The sequence below is a fragment of the Echinops telfairi genome, unplaced genomic scaffold (genome assembly GCF_000313985.2).
Source record: "Echinops telfairi isolate 266 unplaced genomic scaffold, ASM31398v2 ScPeMD7_3509;HRSCAF=4178, whole genome shotgun sequence".
In the NCBI taxonomy this organism is placed as follows: Eukaryota; Metazoa; Chordata; class Mammalia; order Afrosoricida; family Tenrecidae; genus Echinops; species Echinops telfairi.
This window is the reverse complement of record NW_022107407.1, coordinates 10,454,952-10,482,498: the sequence shown is the minus strand read 5'-3', so window position 1 is coordinate 10,482,498 and position 27,547 is coordinate 10,454,952. Positions and strand designations below refer to the sequence as shown.

The 27,547-nt window shown below is 41.6% G+C and overlaps 1 protein-coding gene across 4 annotated transcripts in view; it reads left to right on the top strand.

Moving 5' to 3' along the window:
* Positions 1 to 27,547, top strand: part of TRAPPC12 (trafficking protein particle complex subunit 12) — a 181,701-nt gene that overhangs the window by 139,283 nt on the left and 14,871 nt on the right. For all 4 annotated transcript variants that reach the window (XM_004709834.2, XM_045294255.1, XM_045294256.1 and 1 more), the window contains exons 7-9: positions 4,854 to 4,926; positions 9,493 to 9,566; positions 17,203 to 17,301. In XM_004709834.2, the coding sequence (XP_004709891.1) occupies positions 4,854 to 4,926; positions 9,493 to 9,566; positions 17,203 to 17,301 (246 nt within the window). The remainder of the gene's footprint in view (positions 1 to 4,853; positions 4,927 to 9,492; positions 9,567 to 17,202; positions 17,302 to 27,547) is intronic.

Sequence of the window (27,547 nt, the reverse complement as noted above, 5' to 3'; positions counted from 1 at the left end):
AATATGCTTGATATAAGTGATGTATGAATTGTTATAAGAGTTGTAAGAGCCCCCAATAAAATGATCTTTAAAAAAATCTGTAACCTAATAAATAACTAGTCAGTTACTGCTATTGTAGAGTTCTCTATTTCTCTCTTCAATTCTGTTATACTTCAATTTATGTATTTTAGACTGTATCTTTGAGTGCATAGATACTAAGGCTTTGTACTCCTGTTCAATAAACCCTGTGATAATGTTCTTTCTTTTCTCTTATGCTGCTATTTTAAGTAAAATTTATTTTCTCAGAAGTTAATGTTGCTAGTCTTGTGCTGATTTGACTGCCTTTTGCTTGATATATATTCTTCTTTCTTTTGCCATTTCTATCAGTTTGTCCTTTAGTGATAAGGTAACTAAATGGCCTAGGACTCTGTAGAGTTGCCCTTGTATTTCTTGTACTTCATTTACCCCAGCCTGCAAGAAGGCTCACTGGGATGGGAGAACTGTCACCGTGTTTGGTATCTGTATCTTCTGCCTATGCGCCTTCCCGAGCTTGTACAGATGCATATCAAGAAGTAAAAAATGACTCACACACACAAAAAGGAAATCATAAGTCTGTAACTGGAAAGAAAATCAGCTGCTGAACAAATGAGAATCATCCCTCTCCTAATTTAATCTGATTTTGGTACATGTGCTGAAGAAGCAACCTCTACTTCTGTGGGCATCCTGGCATCAGAGAGGTGGGAAACTGCTTTTCTTTGATCCTAGAACTTGCTCTTGCTCTTGCTTCTCCTCCTTTTAGTTAATTCTTCCTATTCCAGCTGCTTGACTTCAGAAATCATCTTCTCTTCCCTCTTCCTAATTTCTTTACTCGTTTAGAGCCTGCTACCCCTTCCTGTTCCATCAAGAAAGTACTAAGACTTGATTTATTCTTGATTCAGCTTAGGATAAAAGTAGCTGTGGCCATATAGGCTATGGAAATCTTTGGAAGTAAAGTACTAAGACATCTTGGAAAAGATACACTCGTTGTGATTCAGCTATGTTTAGTGGTTATCTGTCTTGATTAGACACAGCTCAAATATGCATCTTCCCTTCAAGATGTCTACACTGTGTTAGCAATCTTGATCTTCTCAGACCTGGATAAAGGTTTTTGTTTTGTTTTGGTATTAAATGCTCTACTGAATCAGAATCCTGGAAAGGTAGGGCAAATCATCTCAAGTTTTTATGGACTTTGCTAATGATTGTGGGGTCCAGACTCATTCATAAGTCCTATTCTCCTTCTGTAATTCTCATTCTCTTTTTTCATGCCCTCTCCCTTTCTAATAAGAGAAAATATAATGGTATTAGCAAGACTTTGTGTTCTAGTCAGTTTCTGTTTTCATGATTATTTATCAAAAGACAAATGAGCTGAAAAATGTTTTGTGACCTTGTTGAGATCAACTCGATTCCCTCCAAGCTTATAGTTTTGAGCCCTGTCTGACCTCTGATTCATCAAGGTAACATAAGCTGCTTATTAAGAGGGAAGGACCTTCATCTTCCATTCAAATTGTTCTCAAACTTATATTAAATAATGAGTGATGCTAAAGGGCTCCTGAGCAGATGAGGAAAGGTACATTTTAATCCTCGTAATTCTGTAGACAGGGGAATTAGATGACAAGCCAAAGCCGTTTTCTTCATTAAGTTGAACACCTTCCCTCTTGAGGACTGGGTAGTTTAGGGAAATGTAAATTGACAATGTGATCTAAAAAACAGAAGGGTTTTTCCCAAAACCATATGGCCTACAGTCCATAATCCCAAGACTATAATATGACCTTTTTCAGAATGACATATAATAGCCTTTGCTCTTAAAATTTTTCCCTCATCTTTCCCCTCAAAAAAAAAAATTATCAAAAAAAAATATATATATATCAAATTGCAGCGACTCGGCTCTTTTTCTTTCAGTGAAAACCAGCACCTTCTTATCTTCAGTTGATCAAAGAAGCAACTAGAAATTATGAACCAAGCAATAAAAATTATGTAAAGTGACAGTTGCACAAAATTCCATTTGCATATTAAAAGAACTTTAGCTACTCCTTGTGCCCTTGGGGTAAAGACTGATGTTCTAATAAGTTAATAGCCATTCTCATGCTTAACACTTTGAAACACTTTGTTTCTCTCATGTGCATGAGAGCACTATTCACTATGGCCAAAAACAAAACATAAAAAAAGGTGGAAATAACCTAAAAAACACCCCCCCCCCCAAAAAAAAATCACTGACTCATAGTGACCCCATAGGACAGGGTAAAATTACCCCCTGTAAGTTTCCAAGACTGTAACTCTATACAGGAATACAAGCGTCATCTTGCTCCAGCTGGTGGTTTCCAACTGCTTACCTTTGGTTAGCAGCCCAGCGCATAGCTACTGTGCCACCAGGGATCATATGAACCTAAATGCCCAGCAACAAGTGAGTGAACAAAATGTACATACATGTGGAATACTACTCAATCAATAGGAAAAATTGAAGGCTTGATACATAGTACAATATGAATGGGACTTGGAAGAATTGTGCTAAGTAAAATAAGTCAGTCACAAAAGGAAAATGCTATATGACCTCACTTATATAAAAAGACAAGATAAGATGTAGAGACCAAAGTTTACTCGTGCTTACCTGGGGTAGAAAGGAGGGAGGAAGGAGGGACACTGCTTATGGAGTACTGAATTTCAGTGTTTGGTGATGGAAAAATAGCATTCATTAAAGTTAAGGTTATTCAGCTGATAAGTGCTGTCAAGAAATTGTACAGCAATTAAAAAAAAAAGTAGCTTTTCAGGCTGTGTATGTATAGCCAAATGCTTCCTGGGATTTGGTCCCTATGTTTGGAGCTTTAGGATCATGATTTCATGAGACATCCTACTTAATGGACATAATGACATGGTTAATGCTTCTGTTCTACCTCCTGATTTAATATATAATGCCTGGGGCCTTAAAGGCTTTCAAATGGTCATCCAGGGAACAACATTTGGTCTCTATCAGCTAAAGCTACGGAGGAAAGAGAGTCGGGAGGATATGAAATGTGTGCCTAATTGTTTCTGTGAACAATTACCTCCTTTGCCAAGGGACCAAAAGAACTGGGTGGTGCCCAGCTACCATTACTGAACATGCGATCCAAGATTCTAGAGAAGAAACCTAGATCAGACATGTTTCTACCAAACCTTCAGAGAAGAGCTGATACTAATTGTACTCATTCCAACTATTTCTAAACAGAAGCCCTTATCTCACAGTAGTTATGCACTGGGCTGCTAACCAGACTGCCAGCAGTTCTAAACCACCAGCTGTTCCATAGGAGAAAGATGGTGCTTTCTACTCCCGTACACAGTTACAGTCTTGGAAACTCAGGTGCAGGTGCAGTTCTACCCTATCCTACAAGGTCGCTGAGAGTTGGAATCTATTTGATGGCAGTGAGATTAGTTTTTTGGTTTTATTTCAAAACATAGAATAAGATTAAATATTCCCCAATTCCTTCAATGAGGCAAGCTTAATCATGATACCAAAGCCAGGCAATGACACTGACAAACAAATGACAGACCAGTATCATTCATAAACATAAAAATTCTCTTCGAAAGAATTCAACAGAAACCAATAGAATTTTTAAAATATATCAAAATAGTAATACATCATGACCAAGGGGGCACCAAAAAAAAAAAAACCCAAGCAGAATTACAATGGGCAGAACAGAGTTTTTTGTAGTATGTATTTTTCCTGCTAGGCGAACATCGAGCAACTCGCTCTGAGTTAGTGCACCCAGTGGCATTGCCTGGAAAGTTTCTCCTTTCTGGTCATAGTGAGCTTTTTCGTAAAAGCAACTTTGCTCGAACCTCGTTTTTTGTGATGGCCAATTTAAGCAAACAGCGTGCAGCTGTGAAATTTTGTTTCCTGCTCAGGAAAAGTGCTGCAGAAATTGTTGTGGTGTTGAACACAGCTAATAAGGACAGCACTATGGGAAAGACTCAAATGTATGATGAGTGGTTTTCTCATTACAAAAAGGTGAAATATCAACAGATCACAAACCTTGTTCTGGATGTCCATCAACTTCCCAAATGGACAAAAATGTCAATTCATAGTGCATTTGTGATGTATTTGGAGTTCATTCCACCAGGTCAGACTGTTAATCAAGCATTCTATTTAGAGGTTCTTAAAAGATTGCATAACAGTATGCAACAAAAAAGGCCCGATTTGTGGCAGACAGGAGACTGGTTTCATCACCACAACCATGCACCTGGTCGTGAAACCATCTCAGTGCACCAGTTTTTGGCTAAAGCAGTAAAAACAGCATGCCCCTTTTGCTCCACATACCTTACTCACCTGACCTCGCTCCTTGTGACATCTTTTTGTTTCTGCAAATGAGGAAGCACATGAAAGGACAGCGATTTGACAATGTAGAAAAGGTGAAGGAAAAAATGAGGGAGGTGCTGTCAGCCATCCAAACCGATGAGTTTGAAAAATGTTTCCAGGAATGGAATTGTAGATTTGATAAATGAATATAATGGAGTATACTTTGAAGGTTATAAGGTTGTTTGTAAAAAAATTTAAATATATAGCTTTGAGAAAAAAATTGTTCTTTTGAAGTACCACCTTGTATATATGTTTATTCTTCCTTATGTGTACCTCTTAATGGATTAGGTATACCTACGCCTAACCTCCACTATCAGAAAACAGGTTTCCCTCTCCATTAATTCCAAGCCCCTCAGTCTGACCATAACCAGGAATGTGTAGAATATATCCTGTGAAATATTCCTTGACAAATTAATTTTCATACCAAGAAATTTACTTTGCCTCCTATATATTATAGCAAAATCTAGAAACAAATTCATTGTAATTTTGTTCTTATTTTAAATTACAGATTCTAATGAATTTGGAGCAAGGCTTAGCTGAAGATGGGAGCATGAGTAATATTACCCAAGAAAACAGACAAGGTAGGTGTGTAAAGCTTTTAAATTAATTACCAGAAGTTGTCCAAAGACAACTATTTTTAACTTTCTCTTGCACTCCTAATTTTTTTCTTAATTAGTAGTTCATTTACTCATTCACTTCTTTATTTTTCCAGTAAGCCAAGCACTGTGCTCATAATGAAATCCACCCTCTGGAGACCTCCATTAGTCAAATAATTATACAAATCAATATAAACTTATACACTGAGCTAATTACTATGAAGAAAACAGTATGACTGGGAAAACTAATAGGAAAGGGATCTGCCTGGACTGGGGAACCTAGAAAGCCTTTCTTATGGAAATGACACTTGACCTGAGATCTGAAAGTCCAGTAGAAGTTTATCGTGGGAGCCTGGGATCTGGGACAGGCCGCAGATAGGACTCATGACAGAAGGAATCACAGTTCTCACAGCAGGCTAGTGCGTCAGCTGGAGAGTGTTACAGAATGAGGTCCAGAAGAGGATAGAGACCATTCCTTATAGGGGCTTGGACCCCATAAGGTTATTAGTCTTTATCTTAAAAGCAGGGCTCTAAACCAGTTCGTTCCTATTTGACCACCTGCTGAGAATCCTCCCCCCCCCCCAAGATAAACTGAGTCAGAATCTTACTTTTAATAAGATTCACAGGTGATTTTTATAGATCCCCAAGATCTACATATTGTACACATTTATTTGTATTCGTAAGAATCATCTGAGATCCTGTTATAAAATCCTCAGGTTTGAATATACCCTTAATGATCATAGTTTAGTGAGTGTGGTAGTCTGGGTATTTTAGAGAAACAAATCCACAGAAACTCATGTATAAGAGAGCTTTAAATAGAGGTTAAGTGCACATCAAGAAAACAACCCAACCCAGTGCTGCCCAAGCCCACAAGTCCAGCATTAACCCATATGTCTGACACCAATCCACAAAGTCCTCCTCCATCTCACAAAACACACACTATGACACCGACTGCAGGAGGAAAGCCGAATCAGTGAATGTGTAAGCATCTCAGCACTGGCAGGGGTCTCCACACGGCTGCTCCAGCACCCAGGGCTGCATCGGACTAGGTCCATGCGGCTTCTCCTTGGTGATTTCTTGCAGGAAGTGAGTCTTGTAGGTTGAAGGAGGGAACTGGCAAGGCAGCTGCACCCTGGTCCGACTATCAGAAAGCAAGAGACCTGAGAACTAGGAAGGCAAGGCTCACCAAGCCATTTATCCCTCTGCCCTTCAACTAACCCCACGTGTTTATCGGCCAGGTTGGCACAATAAAGTAACTACTTCAGTGAATGTGCCTTATACTGACCTACAAAGCTATTGAAATTTATTTCCATATGTTAGTCTGGGTAGACTAGAGAAACAAATTCATAGACAGTCATGTTTATGAGAGAGTTATATAAAAGAGCAATTTGAACATTGAGAAAACATCCCAGCCCAATCCAGATCAAGTCCATAAGTCTGATAATAGCCCATATGTCTGATACCAATGTATAAATCCCTCCTCAGTCTCACAGAACACTTGCAATGATGCCAAATGCAGGAAGATCACAGGCTAGTGGATGGAAAGTCTTGTGGATCCATTGGCGGTGTAAGCATCTCAGTGTTGGCAGGGGTCTTCACGTGGCTCCTCCAGCACTGGAACATTAGCGTAGCTCCATGTGTCTTGTAAGCAGAAATGCTCTCAGGGAATGAGTGTGTGTCCCGTCTCCAGCAAGCTATTTACCTCCTTAGCACTTCCAAATAAGGTCATCAAGTTGTGACCTGATTAATAGGCTAAACTCCACCCCTTCACTCTTAAGTCTTAAATTGACACCAAATTATGTATCTACCACATTCTATCTCCTTCCAAATTTGAATGGTCATCTAGAAATGATGTTTACTGTTGTCCTGCTTAATAAGAACAGAATTAATTGCTAAAATTAAGAATTCACTTTGCTTTTCAACCATTAAAAATCTGACCATTATCTTTTTTTTAAATGGATGTTTAATGTGGATTGACTCAAAGGAATAGACATTTCTATTTTCCCCATAGATTTCTTTTTAGCTCCAATTCTTCCCCAGTTCTCCAGGTAAATCTGCTTATCTGTGTAACTCTGTTAAAATTCCAGGTGTTATCTTTTTATATCTAATACCTGTGTGCTTGTTCAAGGTGAAGCAGGGTAAGAATCAAATGGCACAGGGACAATGCTGGAAAATATATGGGATGTCTAAGAATTAATGGTCAACTCTTTTCAAAAGGAAAACCAAACTTGCTGCCATCAAGTTCATTCCCACTCATAGCAAGCCTATAGGACAGAGCAGAACTGCCACTAAGGGTATCTGAGACTCTCAATTTTTGTGGTAGAAAGCTTCATCTTTCTCCTATGGAGTGGCTAGTGGTTTCAAGCAGCTGATCTTATGGTTAGTAGCCCATCAGCCCTATGCCATTTCACTTCTCTCAGGCCGTGGTGATTTACTTGTAGTTAAATTGCTGAAACACACAGTTAAGGGATTTCTGAAACAAAGGACATTTTTCTGTAAAAGTCATTGTAGCCTCATTGCTGTTAACTACAGCCAGCAACATATTCTAATGCATGCCACCCTGTCCGTGTCCACTGCCATGACTAAGTTGCAGAGCCTCATACTCCGGCTGCTGGAGTAGCATTCCCACTAGCATCCCATCTCCAAGATTCTCCTCTCCGCCTCTTCTTTCACACATCAGGCCTTCTCAAGGTACCACTAGAGAGGAAACTTAGTACCTGTCGGTGAAATACATGTCAACCAGTATTTAGGGAATCTATGGTGTCAGGCAGAGAGATATATACCAAAGAGATATGTAACCATTTGTGGGGGAAATCCCCTTCTGAAAGAATTGGGTGATGGGACCACTGTAGACACTGTATGTGTAGAGAGGCCAGGGTTTTGCACTGGTTAGACCCCCTGCTGAGAACTTAAGACTTCCACACCAAATATACCAAATCGGAATCTGGATTTTAACAAGAGCCCCCAGAGATTCATATATGTACAATTTGTAAAAATTGTAAGGGTTTTTGGGGCGCGAAACGGAATTAAGGATCCAATTGGTAAAGTTTTAGAAGCAGGCTTTATTGAGAAGCTTGCGGGCGGGTTCAGTAACTCACGTATTGAGCTAATGAAACCGCGTGAGGGTAATTTCTGGCTGCGTTTTTATATCCCCTGGTGGCAGGCACAGCTGCATACAGGGACTTCAAAGGGAAGCGCTCATTAATTTTATCTATAGGTCCGGGATGGGTGGAATAAACACATCTTCAAGGGATGCAGGGAAGTGGTCGTTAATCTTATCTATAGGTACCGGGGCAGGTGAAGTAAACATATCTTCAAAGAACATTCTTTCTCGGGGATGTCTGGTTCTCAGAACTGGTGATTTTCAGCGAGGGGAGGGGAGGCCGATGTGAGGGAGGCCCATGAGAGGTGAGTTCTGAGAACCAAGAAGGTACCGGATTCAAAATGGAGTCCCTTGTGCCAAGACCAGGCAAAAATGTAGATTCTGATTATGTTTCTGGAGGGGAAATGCCGGTTCTCAAGAGGAAGTCAAACTACAATGAGCCAGTTCCAACCAGCCTTGCAATAGATGAAGTCTGTGGTCGCCTAGGTTCGGGAGGAGTTGCCCACGTGACAGCAGATGTTGGGAGGAACAAAGCCTTCCTGGAGAACCCACCACCAATTGCTCTCAAATCATGTCTAAGCCATGACAACTCCATGTAAAGGGATTTTAAAATGTCCCTAGTACGACTCCTGCAGATACCATAGGGGAAGCCTATATACATCATCATCATCATCCTGACTTATATGTTAGTACTTTTACACCTACTAATTATCATGCCTGATTCTCACAAAGATTGTAAAGTGAGTAGGAGAGGCTAGAATAAACTGTTGTTTCCATTGAGAAGATTGAGAAGGTAGGTAACCTGAGGCAAAGCAACTGAAGCAGAGCAAAGGGCTGGTGTTCTGACCCGCCTACTTGGGCCTCCGTGAAGAAACATTGTCTCCAGCAGCCAGCCCTGCCTGCCAGGAGAGACAATGCAGCTGAATAGATTTGGTACCCAAAGGCAATGCCATACCTATCCCAGACAGCAAACCTCGCCTGGCAGGAGTTCAGCTTTGAAAGTCTCTCCAGCCACCTTGGTCCATCACATTCCCCAACCAATTAACTTTTGTCCCATTAATTACACAACGGCCAGCAGATGGTCATCGTCATTTACATTGGATTTGCGTATTTTCGTTGGGTCCTAAGTGTAGAAGCGTGGCTCTTGGTTGGATTAGTGAATCTTTTGTCTGAACTGAAGGCGAGCAATGCCGTACTGTGTCTCATGGTTGCATCGTTTATGCAGACGTTCTATTCCTAGAACCAATCGCAGGGCTAGCCCCTCTGAGAGGTGCTGTATTTTCTGTCTCACCATGCAGCTCGGCAGCACATTAAAAATTCTAGGCTAAAACCCAGTGGTGTGAACAAGAGGGATCCTTTAAATCAGAATTCACAGGACCCAATAATTGATGGCTAGAAAGAACCTCTAATTTATTTGTGCACATTCACAAGCTGCTCTTATTTTGCAGCCTCTGTTCAGCTGTGGAGGTCACGTCTGGGCCGGGTGCTGTACTCTGTGGCAAACTGTCTGCTAATGATGAAGGTACGTGGGTGGCAGGCACTGCAGAGCTACCGCATATTCCAGAATAGAACGTCAGTACAAAAGCTGCAGTGGAATTGCTTGCATATTCTGCTAAGAAAAAGCTCCCAAAGTGAATGTGAAGGTTTACCTAAGCAGAGAATTAAATCTACCAAGTAATGGTTTATTTAATAGATAGTTCAGTAAGACACTTGGGGCTAAATTTCTTTTTAATATATACTAAAAATTTTCAGAACGCAGAATTTACATTTCCAAATTTAATTGCTTAAACATGAGCCTAAATGATTTCATTAAACTCATTATTCATTTTCATTCTGTCTCTCCCCGTCTCTTCCTATCTGCTTTTCTCTGAATTCCATCCTACAAAGGTAGCCTTTTGTTCTTTAGTGAGATTTTTTTTTCTGTCTTAATTTGATTGTATGATTGATGGATATGACATCTAAAGACAGGCATCCCCACAAGACTCTGTTCATAGAACTTCACCTCTGAGCTCACAGTCTCTTAGGGAAACAGCTTAAAAATAAAGGAGACTTTTTTACCGGTCTGTGCTCTTCCCCCAAGCAGTCCCTCCCCGGCTGATGCAGCCATGTGTTTGGATTCTCTCTTTGTCTGAAAAAACTGCAACCGCGACAATCCACACACTGCTCACCTCCGGCCTAGGAATCGGGATGTCCTGATGCTAAGTGGTTGGCTCAGCCTGCCAGCTGTAGGGGCTGAACGCTTACTGTTGCTGCAGCAATCAATTAGCAGCAAACACCCCAGAGCAGCACTATTAACACCTCTCGGCTATTATAAGAGATCATAACTCCTCCCACACTCCCAGTTTTCTAGCTGCCCAAGGTCATTGTGAGCTTGGTTTTCAGGTCGGCAGAGCAGTTAATTTACCAAGTGGAGAAATGTGCTCCGAAGGTTCCATTTTTTTAACCCTGACAGGGCAGCTCTGCTCATTTTCAAAATGGATCCCTCCCTCAGCAACCCTCTAAGACAGGTTCTCAACCTGTGGGTTGTGACCACTTTGGGGGTCGAATGACCCTTTCACAGGGGTCACTCACTTCATACCAGTAGCAAAATTACAGTTATGGATAGCAACGAAAATAATGTTATAGCTGGGGGTGACCACAACTTGAGGAACTGTATGAAAGGGTTGTGGCTTGAGGAAGGTGGAGAAGCGCTGCTCTAAGATGACCGTGCCCCTAGGCATGCCTTGGAGGGCAGTTGGGCATGAATTCATAGCCGTAAACAACTCAGCGGGTCAGGCGAGCAAGAACAATGCCATACGAAGAAATGCAGGCTGCATCCAGGCTTTAGAAGGCACCAGTTGTGGCTGTGCAGAGAATTCCTATCCTGTGGTCTCTGATTTCTGTGCTTCCTTCTATGCATGTCTGATATTGCAAATATGGACAGGAAATTTTAGAAAATCATTTTCTCTATCAGGTGACCTTGAAGCAGCCTCTTCACACCTGTAAACTTCAACCCCCTCCTTTATAATGAGGGAATCGAACTGTTTGTCTTTGAAATCCTTCCCAGCTCTAGCCTTCCACACAGCTCTTTCCTCTCTTCCTTCAACACTGAATAAAGGAAAATGTGCTTTTTAGGGGAACTCAGTCTTTGCTCATAGTATTTTTTCTTCCAGTCTCCTCGTGTCTACGCTATCTCTGGCTGATGAGGTCAGTTGCCTATGTGTATGTTATTCATCCTCTTCCCCCTTTCCACCTCCATCTGCTGCTCTCACTGCTACCTTCCCATCGCGCCTCTGATTTCTTCAGTAGGTCTTCTGTATCTCTAAGTGACAGTGAGTAGCAAGCCCTGCATCCTTCCACCATCCTCCAGGTAGAGGTTGCATCTTCAACAACGTAGCCTTTGGCGTAAACGCACGACTTCTCAAAGCACAGTATCCTTTTTCCTCTGCCCACCTGCTCCCCAGGTACCAGACTATATCCTCCCACTCAGCAGTCTGGGCAATCTGTGCGAGACTCTGGCCTTACCCTGAAGGCCATTCTCATCACCTGAAATTCACCTCATTTTCCACAACGTTCTTTGCCCCTCCCTCAAAAAGTGAACAAACGGAATGTTCAGTGGGTTGTGGAAGCATAAACCATGCAGGTTAAATCATGGAGCTACAACGCCTCAGTGTGTCTTGTTTCTTATTTCATTGGTGGGTTTTTATTTCCAATTTTAAAGTGTATTAGAGAAAGATCTAGGATAAAAATATTTACCAGAGACCAAATTCTATATATATTATTGGAACTCGCTACAAAACGTTGCATTAAAAAAAAAAACACTTTTACAATGAATACAATTTAATTTGAAATTTTAGATGAATCTTTAATTTTCCTGAGTAAAGGAGTACCAAAATTTTTCAATTAAATCTGACCCAGGTAGATGCAGTCTCTTGCCACCTAGTGACCTGGTACAGGTATGCAGCATTACTTTATTTGTTTGGGCTAACAGCGAGTTATTTTATCAGCCATTTAGTTATTTTGAATAAAATTCCTATTACAATGAGATAAACATTCATTTAATTTATTTTAATGATGAGAAATTTGTTATGTGCTTCAGCCCCAAATATCTGCATAATATCCTCTACGGACATAATTGCATATGTTGCAAAGCCTTTAAAAAATTCACCAAGCTCACATTTAATATGTGACTTCCTATTCTTTGAATTCACCCTTGAATTAAGGCTTCTGCACAGGCCAACCATACATGTGCACATGCCTGCATTCCTCAGGTATGCCTAGACCTGCCCTGTGTATCTGCAAAAGCCCACTGACCTCAGACTGTCCCCCTAGATTCCACCCACACTACACTTCTCCACCATTGTAGCTTCTCGTTCAATATAAAGGAGAGTGAATGCAACTGTGTAGATCACCGTTTAAGCCTTCTTGCTTAAATTACACTACGTTACTCTCTTGCTTAAAGTGTACTTGCTGGTTGTAAAATTATTGTAAATCTAGTCTTTCTGCCACTAAACAAGCGTAGTTGTCTAAAGAAAAGATGAAGATTGAACTGAAATATGTTTGTTCCTTTTAGCAAATCATTTGTATCCTTTTTTAAAAACTAAATCTATATGATCTAGAGAGTGAATTAAGCTCTCTTTGAAGAGCTACTTTTAGCCATTTTCCCTTAACGTAACCTTATTTCCTCCACCTCAAATAAATAAGCGATTTTATTAAGTAATAATCAACTTGGGAAGTTCGCTAACACAATCATGCTCCAGTTTATTTGATGATAGGCCTCTTGAAACATGTCAAAGGGCATTCCACCTGGTTAGGACCGAGCTGCCTGGCAGTCTTCCCGTTCCAGGCTGAGGCCCCCATCTATCGCCGGCCTGCACTCCCAGGTGTGACTTCCCGAAGCTGGCGCAGCATCCCATACATCACTGTGTTGGAGGAACTTCATCTTCCTAGTTCCTTCTGCTGTCTGATGCACTTGTCTTGAGTTCGGCTTTCTCACGCTGGTTTCTAAACATTGGATCCTGAAAGAACAGTTTTGATCAACAATAAAAGCATTTCGCCATCATGAGAATGGCTCAGTTTTTGACAACTTGCCCTTTCCAGTGTCAGAGGATCTTCAGAAGCCCCCAATTCCTGACCTTGAGAGCAGAAAGAGAAAGGTGTTACATCAATGGCACTGCTCTCTAGGCCCGCATTGCACCTCCAAGAGGGGACTGCTGGAGGCACAGCATTGTCAGCCCCACGAGGGCACTTCCCCTTCCTGCCAGGCTGCAGTTCCACTCCCTGCATGTATTAAGCCATCTTAGCCAAGCGTGCAGTCAGAGTGCATGAAGGCACAGAGTTGGGCACATGCACTAGGCATGACCCTGTGACACTGAAAAAAACAACAAAAAAGAAAACCTTCCTGCCACTGAGTCCATTCGATTCATAGCAGGCCCTGTAGGACGGGGTGGAGCTGCCCCTCTGGTTTTCCAAGATGGTAACTTTTGTTTGGAGTAGAAAGGCTTGTCTTTCTCCTTTGGAGCAGCTGGTGGTTTCAAACTGCTGACCTTACTGTTAATAGCCCAGCATGTAACCACTATGCCATCAAGACCCTTAGTGACATTAAAGTGCTAATTAATTTCTTTTTTAAGTCATTTGTTAACTATAAGCCAAAAGCAAAGAGCATATGTTAAATGTTAACAAACGACTGCTATTGAAATCATCACTATTTATTAGGTGCCCCATGGGGAACCAGCCCCTCCCTCAGAGAAGTCTTCAGAGTACTGCTGCTTGCTGTCTGTTACCTTCCAACTTCAGAGCTGCCAGAACAGAAGTGTCCCTCCTGGTAGCCAACTGAATGCTACCCTCTGCCCCATCATAAAACAGTGCCTCTTCTCCGCTAAACTTTTCCAGAAGCAGGCTCTGAGAGCAGGCCCTGAAGCTGCAATAAGGAGGACAAGAGCTTAGTGTTGCGTACACCAAAGGCTTAGGTATTGAAGGAAAATCAGTTGGGGTGAGGCGCACACACATGCATGCAAAACTCGACATAGGACAGCCCTGTCACAGTCCACACTCACAGCAGGAAGTGGTAGCAAAAGGAAACTAAGGTATATGCCATTCCGCTCCTTGTGAGCATCATGCCTTGAATAAAATTAGCTTTATTTCTTTTTTAAATCATTTTATTGGGGATTCATACAACTCTTACACAATCCATACATACATCCATTGTGTCAAGCATATTTGTACATTTGTTTCCCTCATCATTCTCAAAACATTTGCTTTCTGCTTGAGCCCTTGGCATCAACTCCTCATTTTCCCCCTCCCTCTCCACTCTCCCCTCCCTCACGAACCCTTGATAATTTATAAATTAATTTTATTTTGTCATATCTTGCACCGTCTGGCATCTCCCTTCACCCACTCTTCTGTTGTCTGTCCCCCAGGGAGGTGGTTATATGTAGATCCTTATAATCAGTTTCCTCTTTCCACAACACCTTCCCTCCACCCTCCCGGTATCGCCACTCTCACCACTGGTCCTGAAGGTATCATCTGTCCTGGATTCCCTGTGTTTCTGGTTCCTTTCCTGTGTTTCCGGTTCCTATCTGTATCAATGTACATCCTCTGGTCTAGCCGGATTTGAGAGGTAGAATTGGGATCATGATGGGGGGTGGGGGGTGTGGAGCATTTAAGAACTAGAGGAAAGTTGTATGTTTCATCGTTGCTACACTGCACCCTGACTGGCTCGTCTCCTCCCTGCGGCCCTTCTGTAAGGGGATGTCCAGTTGCCTACAGATGAGCTTTGGTTCCCCAATCTGCACTCTCCCTCATTCACAATGATATGATTTTTTGTTCTTTGATGCCTGATACCTGATCCCTTCGACACCTCGTGATCACACAGGCTGGTGTGCTTCCATGAATAAAATTAGTTTTAATGAGCTGTATTTGAAAGTACTAGACCAGAGAGTGAGTCTTAATTTTTTTCCCTGCCAAACTGGAATTTTACTTGTCGCTTCTTTATAATATCCCAATTAGCAAACCAGTACTTCTGAGTCCCAGTTTAGATAAAATTGGAAACATAAAATTAAAAGAGGAAGAAAAAGAGCTGCTGGAGTTTTACAAGGAATAACAAGAGAAAAATACACTGGCAGCATGTTTATTGCTGACCATGTGCTGTAAATAAATGTGATCATATATTTAGCATAGTTTCTTTTTAAAATTATTTTATTGGGGGCTCATACAACTCATCACAATCCATACATACATCCATTGTGTCAAGCACATTTGTACATTCGTTGCCATCATCATTCTCAAAACACCTGCTTTCTACTTGAGCCTTTGGTATCAGCTCCTCATTTTTCCCCTCCCTCTGCCACCCCTCCCTCACAAACCCTTGATAATTTATAAATTATTATTTTGTCATGTCTTACACTGTCCGACGTCTCCCTTCACCCACTTTTCTGTTGTCTGTCCCCCAGGGGGTGGTTATGTAGATCCTTGTGATGGGTTCCCGCTTTCTCCCCAACATTCCCTCCACCCTCCTGGTATCGCCACGCTTACCACTAGTCCTGAGGGAGTTATTTGCCCTGGATTCCATGTGTTTCCAATTCTTATCTGTACCAGTGCACATCCTCTGGTCTAGCTGGATTTGTAAGGTAGAATTGGGATCATGATAGGGAGGGAGCATTAAAGAACTAGAGGAAAGTTGTATATTTCATCATTGCTATGCTGCACCCTGACTGGCTCATCTACTCCCTGGGACCCCTCTGTAAGGGGATGAGCATAGTTTTGAATACTTAGCTCTTGCTTCATAAATATTATCATTATTAAGCAAATACTGGATTTTGTTATCAGGCTTAAAGTAGCAATGACATTTGTGGTCCATGTAATATTAAGCCTCCTTGAGACTTAATTTGTTAATACAATTAGTTCCCAGGTTACAAACCTCCAAATTATGAACAACTTGTATTTGCTCTTTAATGTTATGTACATTTGCCCTCACTCTGAATTGATTGAAACAACCTGACTCCAACAAATTCTTCGCCACAATTGCCTTTACTTGATATATGTGCAGCTTTTCAGCCATCGAAAAGGTTTTAAGCCTTTTCTTGCACTTAAGCAAGGATATGTAAGAACTATATGCACCTGTTTTGACTGACCTACAAATTCAACTTGGCGGCACACTTACGGGAATGCCTGTACAGGAAAGCGGGGCAGGGGCGGGTGAATAGTATTTGCCTTTCTTACTTTGGTGTCAATAGAACTTGGAGTCACTAAAACCAACCAGGGGTGTAGTATGAGCTCTTTAAAGGGTGAGGGCCAATGAGTCCCAGGACAACTCCAGCACATTCCTTGTCCTTGAGGAGATGACACAGAAGCCAGTTACCACAGAGGAGACCGACAGATGGAAGTGCTTTGCAAGAACACAGTTGTCAAGTACAGTAGCTAATAAATCCTTTTCAAAAGTTCTGATATAAATGCTGATAAAACAGTGGACATTTTTCATATACTGTGGAAAATGAACAATGTTCCCTCAAGTATTCTAATATATGTCTGACCTAGAATTTTATGCACACCCACTCCGCTAAGTTGTCTCATTTTTGTTTTGGGGGCTGGGGGAGACTACCTTTAAGGGTTTTATCCCAATTTCTAGTGTAGAAATTACTTACCCAAGAAATGCTATTAATAAATTTGGTGTTTGTATTCGGGAGCAGAATTCACCAGTTCACTTAATAATTTTGTTAGGAAAGAGGCACAATCCAATTACAATACTAATCGCTACGGAGAGAACGGAAGCAGAAAGGAAAGATTCATTCACTTTCTCAGTTCACTCCTCAGTGAAAGGACGGACACTCAGGTTACAGATGGGAGCCCTGGTGGTGCAATGGCTCAGTGCTTGGATGCTGACCACTGAGTTGGTGGGCTGCCCTCCCTCTGGCAGTGCTCCTCTGTCACACTGAGTTACTCTAAATTAGAGTTGACGTAACAGTACCCAGCAGCAGCAGTTACAAAGAAAATGTAGAATCCTGCCGTGACGCTGCTGTCAGGAGAAAACTTACTGTGCACTTCATAGGCACAAGTATGTTATATTGAGTTTTCTGTTGTTCTATCACGTTAATATTCCCTCTTTGTAAGTCTACATATACTTGGGTTCTAAATGTGTAAAAGTAAAACAGTGATTTTCATTTTGGTTTTCCTTCCTGTAGGATTATGTGCTTGCTGTGGATGCCTATCATTCGGTTATCAAATACAACCCAGAGCAAGAGCCTCAACTGTTGAGTGGGATTGGACGAATTTTCCTTCAGGTACAGTTGGTACACTAAAGGAGAAAGCTGGGATAGACAGCCCTTTAAAAGGAGGTTAAACTGTATGTTTTTGAATTCTCTAGTTTCATGACCTATTATTTCATTTGAAATGTGTAAATACAAGAAATAGCACAATATCAGTATTTCTATCTAAATTTACAGATTTAACTCTTTACCACACTCCCAGTTTGATTGTATTAAGTCCGGCTTGCTTTGACATTATGATTATGAAGCGAACTGCGACATGTAAAATTTGCATAGCATCTGAGACACAATGAAACCTACTACTTTAGAAACTGCCCCATGGCAGTTAGAAAGGTATTGGGGAACCCATAAAGAACGTTTATTTCAACTTAGCTGACAGTATAGCAACTCACTGAAGATTTGGTTGAAAGGACACTTGTGTCCATGTATACTAGACAAAGGCAAGCCCAGATTGAAGCAGTGGTCCCAATCATGCATGAAGCTGAAGACAATCACCTCTTTGCCAAGAACATCAAGAAAACAAAAGCAAGAGTATTATCCTGGAATGTAGGGTAGCAGGAATGGGTCCCCTTATTCATTTTTCTCCATCTCTGTGCAGTATTCCTACCCTTACATACTTAGGATAAGCTGTCTATTATCTGTTATTTATCCTCCATCCCCCTGTCTTTCTCCAGATCCTCATTAAGGTTTCTGACTCTTTCCTATCTATGTGAGATAGCCAAGATAAACAATCCAGAGGAGAAAATAACAGGACCAATAGTTCCAGGGGGACAGAGGAGAGGGGGAGGTAGGGGAAATAGGGAGGAGCCAACAAACCCAGGGGCAATGAAACAACAGGAGATCTGAGAATGATGATGAGGAGGTTGTTGAATGCCTGGTGGGTTTGAGTACAATGTAACCGAGAGGAATTACTGAGAGCCAACTGAAGGTGGAACATGATAGTGGGATAGGAAGAATGTAAAAGGAAATGGAGGAAAGAACTAGGAGGCAAAAGACATTTATAGACATATAAATACAGCCATGTGTATATGTAAATATATTAATATATAGCAATAGGAAAATAGATCTATGTATATACAGTTATATGTTAACTATCAAAGTGGCAGATGGACATTGGGCCTCTACTCAAGCCATACCTCAACGCAAGAACACTTTGTTCTAATGACCTGACATTCTGTGATGCTCACCTTCCCAACATGATCGCTGAAGTCAAAATGGGTTCATAAGCAAATGTGGTGAGGAAAGCTGATGGTGCCCGGCTATCAAAAGATATAGCATCTGGGGTCTTATAGGCTTGAAGTTAAACCAAGTGGCCGTCTAGCAGGAAAGTAACAAAGCCCACATGGAAGAAGCACACCAGTCTGTGTGATCACAAGGTGTTGACAGGATCAGGTATCAGGCATCAGAGGATCCAAAACAAACAATCATATCAATGTGAACAGTGTAGGTCAGAGTGGAGACCCAAAGCCCATCTGTAAACAAATGGACATCTCAGGCATCAAAGAACAAAAAATATCATTGTGTGCTCACCTCCCTGATACAATCTCTGAAGACAAATGGATGCATAAGCAAATGTGGCAAAGAAAGCTGATGGTGCCTGGCTATCAAAAGATATCGTGTCTGGGGTCTTAAAGGCTTGAAGGTAAACAAGCGGCCATCTAGCTCAGAAGCAACAAAGCCCACATGGAAGAAGCACAACAGCCTGTGTGATCACGCGGTGTCAAAGGGATCAGGTATCAGGCGTCATCAGAACAAAAAATCATATCATAGTGAATGAGGTAGGGAGTGTGGAGTGGAGACCCAAAGCCCATTTGTAGGCCCACTGGAGATCCCCTTGCAGAGGGGTCTCAAGGGGGAGACGAGCCAGTCAGGGTGCGATGTAGCAACAATGAAAAATACAACTTTCCTCTAGTTCCTAAATGCTTCCTCCTCCCCCACTATCATGATCCCAATTCTACCTTACAAATCTGGCTAGACCAGAGGATGTACACTGGTACAGATAGGAACTGGAAACACAGGGAATCCAAGGCGGGTGATCCCTTCAGGACCAGTGGTGTGAGTGGCGATACTGGGAGGGCGGAGGGAGGGAGGGTTGGAACGGGGGAACTGATTACAAGGATCTACATGTGACCTCCTCCCTGGAAAATGGACAACAGAAAAGTGGGTGAAGGGAGACGTTGGACAAGATATGACAAAATAATAGTTTATAAATTATCAAGGGTTCATGAGGGAGGGGGAAAACTGAGGAGGGAGGGGGAAAACTGAGGAGGGAGGGGGAAAACTAGGGGCTTAGGTGGAGAGCAAATGTTTTGAGAATGATGAGGGCAATGAATGTACAAATGTGCTTGACACGATGGATGGATTGTGATGAGAGTTGTATGAGCCCCCAATAAAATTATTTTTTTTTAAATATGCCTGGTATATAGTAGGTACTCAAGACCTATTATTATTATTACCATGATTGTTGTGTACTTAAAATAATATTTGATGTCTGCACTAATTCTACATTACTCTGGAAAATATAGACGTTCTTAGAAAAATATTTGTTTTGTCTTAATTTTCATAATTTGAGAAGTATATACCTGAATTGTGTAAAAATTATGAGGATTTTTTAAAAAACATGAAAGAGAATTCTTCATTGAGAATCATTTACATAACAGCATTGATGGCAGTGATAATCTGGCTTGAATCATGTAAGCACTTTCCCGGGCCCTCTGGGTCTTGGAGAAGAAATTCCAGAGACAATCCCTTGAAAGAAAGATATTCATGCCTAAAACTTTCCTTGACATGTTATGTTAAGTAAATATTTTGAATGTTGTTAATTATTATATTTTTGTCCTTACATGTTACATAATTTTACAATTACTGAAATAAAATTATGTAATCTTATTATTTATTATACAAACATATGATATAGTTGAATATATTCATAAGTAAATGTAATACGTGAATGTAATAAGTGGGTTACAAGAAAATGTTAGTGTTCACTGTTTTCTGAGTTGAGTGAGATGACAGTTGACTTGACCTACTGAGGTCCCTAAAAAAGTAACCATTAGATTTACCACTAGTGAACTTTTTTTTTAATCCCTCTTACTGATATCTCCACTGTTGCCAGTGTCTCTGAATGTGGGGTTTTTCTAAGAGGCCAAATTTCCGATCAAAACTACAATTCTTAACCCATTGAGACATCCGTAAGACACTGTTCCCCGGTACTGACCGCCTCAGGACTTTTCAAGATCACCTTACCCAGTTGACTGCTCTGTTGCCACGTCGCTGCACCATACAGGAAATGTGCCCACAGAAAAGTTAGTAGTTCAGTAGATTCTGAATGCTGTGTGAAAATTCTGAATATTAAGAATGATGAAGACCTTAAGCAAGTTTGTCCTCCTCCTCAGAGATCACAGAACCACTTATGGAAATTGAGCTCCGTGACTGAATGTTATATTGATCACCAAATACAGCCTGCTCCCTCATGTAAGCCCATTTATACTATATCAGGAATAACATGATTTAGCTATCTTGGGAAGGGTGTCTTTTCAAATAGGAATACTGTTATTAGCTTAATAATGCCAAATTTGTTTCAAAACAAATCATTCATGCCACATGCTGAGTTAAAATTTAAAGTATAAACTTCCCCAAGACAAGTATCATGTTGATTTGAATTCACAGCCTATCCTAGATCCATTTTCGGTCTTACACTGTGATGAAGAGAGAAGCCGTGTGCCTCATGTCCAGAGCACTAAGACTTGGTTTTCTTTAAGAAAGCCAAACCGCTTTGAGATAAAGTCTGGCCTCTGAGGGCCTGGGCTTCTGCCCTTAGAGCCTAATCACCCCTTGTCTTCCTTCTGTGCTTCAGGAGCACCCTTAGACAAGCCATACACACTATAGGCAGTGTCACTGCATTGTTTCTTTACCTCGGGAAAATTCTACTTCATTTTTTTTTCATTGTTAAATAAATTTCAGTTGCGTGGAATTAAACAAGACAACCAGTGTGCAGCTGATCCACAATCAGGTGGTTCAGAAGTGGGCCTGAGTAACATCAGTAGGACAGCCTGAAACCGGCCCTCTTTGGGTTAATTTCCTGTTACGGCTTACATGCTGTGTTCTCTTCTCATTCGTGTTCTGAGCCCACTAGATTGTTTTAGCAGAGTGCCACAGAGGCAGGGACTGAGTGCATACACAACAGGGCTACTGGTCATTTACCTCCACTTTCCACTCACTGCTCTAACTCCACTCCCACACTAGGCTTCAGATCCTTGTCAACTTAATGGCCTCATTACCTCCAGCCTGCGCTAGCTCTAATTCATCCCACAGACTGCTACCAATTAGCCTTTCTAAATGCAACTCTGTCCCTGTCATCGCTGGTCAAAGAGCCCTAATGGTGCCCCATTACCTGTCAGATAAGCCATCAGCTTAAGCCAGCATTCAGGTTCCTTTGGAATTTGGCCTTCACTTGGGTTTTACAGCCAGTTTTCTCCCCACACCATACCACCATGCCCTCGGTCCTTTCACCAAACAGATAATTTGCTGATGCTTCTCAGATAAATGCCATGCTTTGGGTCTCAAGTTCCTATGTGCTGTTCTCTCAGTTTCAAACACTTGTTTTTCCTCTGGCTGTCCAAATCTTATTCATCCTTCAGGGCTCAAGTAAAAGAACCCCATAAAGTCTCACTGACCCAATAAATTCTTGGTTCTGAACTTCGTTCTTAAGGTATCTATGAGGAATAAATGCACAGTGGTTATGAGCTGAGGTTTTGGAATAAGACAGAACGGAGGGAATCCTGGCTCAGTCAACCTCTGGCTGTGTGTCTCTGAGATATTTAATCTTGCTACATTTCCGTGTTCTCATCTGAAAAATGGTCATAGGAATGTTATCTGGAGGATTATTGTGAAGATAAATGAACTGATCCATATAAAATACCTTGAGTCGTACCCGGGACGTTGGAAGAGCTCATTAAATGTTCCTCGCTGATTTGTACTTTCTCCCCACCCCACCAGCTGGACTTGAGGGATGAAATAGTATTGCCTTCCTTTGTTTCCCACACAGTCCTTGTGTAAGTCAGCTGCAAGGGCTAAAAAGGATCTAGTCAAAATTATCCTCAAAACCCTTAAGTTATATATAGTTTGGGGCATTTGGCCATGTACAGTAATACCTAAGCACACTAAGGTTGTGAATCTCTGAGCTAGACAATAGGAAAGAAGGAAAGGATAGTCTACATGGAAATGTCTGAGCATTCAAACCATCTTTGTTCAAAATGACTATCAAATTCCTGTGTGTTTCTGCTACACTTACTCCATTCATTTTTTAATACTAAGTCTCTCAATACAAATAACCTCAGGCTTAGTATATTCCAGTCGTGCAAGGAGTGGCCTTTATGACTGCTAGTTCTTTTGATTATGGTTTTTTGTGTTTTTTAGTACCATTTATTAGTAATATGGACTACATACAAGATTACAGAACATAATATGCTGATGTTAGTCCCAAAGCTCACTTGCAAATGTTCAAAGATCAATTTTATACAGATAACGATAAGACAATAATAATGAAAACTTTTAAGTGTTCAATTTCTATCAGACTCAACTTATTGGAAGGGAATTCTTTCCTAAGTCAGGGACTACCTATATAAATGAAAAGATTTGTCTGATATGTAAACATTTTAAAATACAGTAAACGTACATCAGATAAAAGAGGATGGGGAGACTCGAGAAAAAAAAATGGCGTCCGGTTAGGACTCACCCGTCCGGAGCTCCTGCTGCCAGACCAGAAAATTGGGAGGGAAACAGGGACCAGATCTAAAGCCAGTGCCAGACGAATGCAGCTTGCTGGCAAAGAGTGGGGAGCCAGTGGAGAGGCCTAAGGACTTGACCCCCATACCAGCTACGTGGACAACTGCCCCTCCCCCCAGAAGAATTTATTTGAGAGGACGGCACCGAAGCTGCAGTTATGGGAGAGGGGCATGTCTGATCAGAAGAGCAAATGGGAGCACTTAGGGGGAGGAAGAGAGAGTGGAGCACATCCTGACCCACCAGGCCTGGAGGACGACATCCCTGCTCTGAACAGCCAATGGACAGAGTGGACAATATAACTGATCCCACCACAAGACACGCCGTCCCTTGATGGCTCAGGGCTCTAAGGGGGACAACACTGGAGACCCAGTGTCAGGACTCGCCCAGACTGACCCTGAGACACTGAGGCAAACCTCTAAAAGCATGCTGTAGAGCAACCATGGGAGCAGAGAACCCCCGAGGGAGTACAAAGGACAGACTCTGGGGCCAGAGCGTGGTACCCCATCGGACCTGACTGAAGGACACGCCTAGAGATCAAAAATCAGACCTTGATTTATTTACAGGTTTTTCTTTCTGTTTAAAATTTTTTTATTTTAATTAATTTATTCTTCTATGGGTAATTGGCTTCCTTTTTTGTTGCCATCGCTGTGTTCTCACTGATAGCCTATCTTGCTATGGCTTGGGTTTTGATGCATATTATTATCTCTACAGATCTATCCAGATAAGATAGACTGGATGAATAGTCTGGAGAAGAAAACGAGACCAGTGGTTCCTGGGGGACACAGGAGAGGGGTTGGCAGGGGTCAGGAGGTGGTGCTGACCAACCCAGGGACAGGGGAACAACAAGTGATCCAAAATCAGTGGCAAGGAGGGTGTGAGAGGCCTGGTACAGATACAGCAAGGGCAATGTAACCGAGAGAGGTCACTGAAACCCAAAGACTGAGCATGATAGTGGGACAACAGGAAAGTAAAAGGAAATAGTCGAAAGAACTAGGTGGCAAAAGGTATTTATAGAGGTTTTAATACTGGAATGTACACGTGTACATATATTTATATGAGTGTGGGGAAACTGATCTATGTGCATGTATTTATAGGTTTAGTAGGCAGCAGATGGACATTGGGCCTCCACTCAAGCACTTACTCAATGCAAGAACACGTTGTTCTATTAAATTGACATTCCAGGATGTACAACTTCCTGACACGATTGCTGAAGAAAAAGGTGAACATAAGCAAATGTTGTGAAGAAAGCTAATGGTGCCCAGCTACCAAAAGATATAGCATCTGGGGTCTTAAAGGCTTGAAGACAAACAAGTGGCCATCTAGCTGAGAAACATCAAAGCCCACATGGAAGAAGCACACCACCAGCCTGTCAGACCATGAGGTGTAGAAGGGATCAGTTATCAGACATCAAAGAACTGAAAATCCTATCAGTGGGTGCCCGCTTTACTGACATGATTGCTGAAGACAAACGTGTGCGTAAGCAAAGGTGGTGAAGAGAGCTAATGGTGCCCGGCTATCAACAGATATAGTGTCTGGGGTCTTAAAGGCTTGAAGATAAACAAGTGGCCATCTAGCTGAGAAGCATCAAAGCCCACATGAAAGAAGCACACCAGCCTGTCTGACCACGAGGTGTAGAAGGGACCAGTTATTAGACATCAAAGAACTAAAAATCATATCAGTGGGTGCCCACCTTCCTGATACGATCACTGAAGACAAACGTGTGCATAAGCAAATGTGGTGAAGAAAGCTGATGGTACCCAGCTATCAAAAGATATGTCTGGGGTCTTAAAGGCCTGAAGATAAACAAGCAGCCAACTAGCTCAGAAGCAACAAAGCCCACATGGAAGAAGCACACCAGCCTGTGTGACCACGAGCTGTCAAAGGGATCAGGTATCAAGCATCAAAGAACAAAAAAACCATATCATTGTAAAGGTGGGTGAGTGCAGAGGGGAGACTCAAAGCCCATTGGTAAGCAACTGGACACCCCGTTACTGAAGCATTGTGGGGAGGAGATGAGCCAATCAGGGTGTAGGGTAGCAACGATGAAACATAACTTTCCTCTAGTTGTTAAATGCTTCCTCCCCCCCCCCCTCCCACTATCATGATCCCAATTCTACCTTACAAATCTAGCTAGACCAGAGGATGTACATTGGTACAGATAGCAACTGGAAACAGGGAATCCAGCACAGATGACTCCTTCAGGACCAGTGGTGAGAGGGGTGATGCCTGGAGGGTGGAGGGAATGTGGGGTAGAAAGGGGGAACCGATTACAAGAATCTACATATACCCTCTTCCCTGGGGGATGGACAGCAGAAAGTGGGGGGGGGGATGTCGGACAGTGTAACTTATGACAAAACAATGATTTGAATTATAGAGGGTTCATGAAGGAGGAGGGAGGGAGAACATGGGCTGCTGATATTAGGGGCTAGAGTAGAAGGCAAATGTTTTGAGAATGATGAGGGCAGCGAATGTACTTATGTGCTTGACACAATGGATAGATGTATGGATTGTGCTAAGAATTGTACGAGCCCCCAATAAAATAATTTTTTTAAAAAGAGGATGGGATAGCATTAGGATTCTATTCTAGAAATAACCCCTAGTTATATTTATGTAGATGTCTTCGTTTCCTAGGATGGCTGTAACAAATTACCACAATGGGAGGCTCCAAAGAGCCGCAGTCTGTGTCGCACAGTCTGTAGACAGGAGATCTGGATCCAGTGCCTCAGCAAAGCCATGAGCTGTCCACTCTCAGTCCTTGTGGTTTTCAGTTTCCAGCAGCCCCAGACTTGTCTCTGTACTCCTTGGCTTTTAGATACATGTTCACCTGCCATCACTGGACCCTTTGCGTTTGTGTGTCTCTGTGTCCTCTCCTTTGACCTTTGATAACAGCATTCCAGTATGATCTCTTTAATTCTTAACATCTTTTTTAAAAAGTCGATTTCCCAAAGTCTCATTCACAGATATAAGGGTTAGGACTTGAAGTGTTTTGTTCTGTTTTGTTGGGCGGGGGGAGGGGGCAATTCAATTCATAACAATAACAGACTAAACTATGTTTTCAGGAATAAAAGCTGACATTGAACTAATGTACAAACCTTTGTTCTTAAAGAAACATAGCATTGAGTCAGTACTTTAAACTCCAAAATAGCAGTCAGTCATGATGGATCTATGAAAGAAGAGCCTTCAGGGAAGTGTATGTCGTTTTTCATGTATCAAAATATAACGCTCCCTTTTCTAAGTACCTCATCAAAATGTATGTTGTTTATAATTATACAGTCTGTAACATAACTTAGTTTGAACCATTCGCCAATGAGCTGTTGACATTGTACAAAAGCAAAAGTTTTGTTTGTGTATCCATATATGCACACACACTCCAGAGGAGGCTTCAAACGGTTCACAGAAAAGTTGAAGTAAAAGATAATGGAATTTTTACATGTACTTTTTGAAAGTCCCTCATACACAGTTAACACACAGAGACACACATACTAAACACTTTATGATTCACAATAAATACTTTTTTAGACTCTTCAATTTTATACATTTTATAAGAAATCATCTTGATTTGTAACCATCTTGAAAACAGCTAAATAATACTAACAATGCATATATGATCAGTGAAGCAGGGGATTGGTTGCTAAGCAGAAAGAATCATTTACGAAAGAATAGTTAGTGTACAGATATTTAGGAGGGCTGGGGAGCAAGACTATCCTGGAGTATGCAGCTGGGATAATACCCCGTCGCATCACAGAAGGGTCTCTAGTGAACATTGGGACTCTCGGCAGCTAGACTCTCAGAACCAGATGCCAGACTCTCTCTCCTTCGCTGCCACCACTGAGGGACCAAACACGCTAGGCAAAGCTGTCTGTTGACACTGCTCCCTTTCAAATTGCCAGCATGCATGATTATACCTCAACATAAGGAAGGCAAGAATCCTCATCATTAGACCAATAAGCAAGATCATGACAAAAGAGAAAAGATTGATCCATAGTCAACACCCTTGGAAGCAGCAGTGAAGACAGCAAATAATGTATTTCCCTGGGCAAGTCTGCTGCAAAGGACCTCTTTAAAATGTTAAAAAGCAAAGATGTCACTTTGACCAAATATTCGCATCAGGGTTGATTTGGATGTGTAATTAATTGGCCACCATACTTGCTTTTACCCCTGCTGCTTCTTTCCAGGACTGCATCGAGTATCCTCAGCTTTAGTGCTACTGCACTAACTCTTCCAAAAAGTGACCAGACCAGCTTCGGCTGGTGACATCATTAAATCAGATTTCAAAGCAATGTTCTGGAACAAATCAAGACTAAAACATTTTTTTTTAAAGTGAGATATCTTTATTTATTTATTTTTAATCATTTTATTAGGGGCTCATACAACTCTTATCACATTCCATACATACATTAATTGTGTAAAGCGCATTTGTACATTCATTGCCCTCATCATTCTCAAAATATTTCCTCTCCACTTAAGCCCCCGG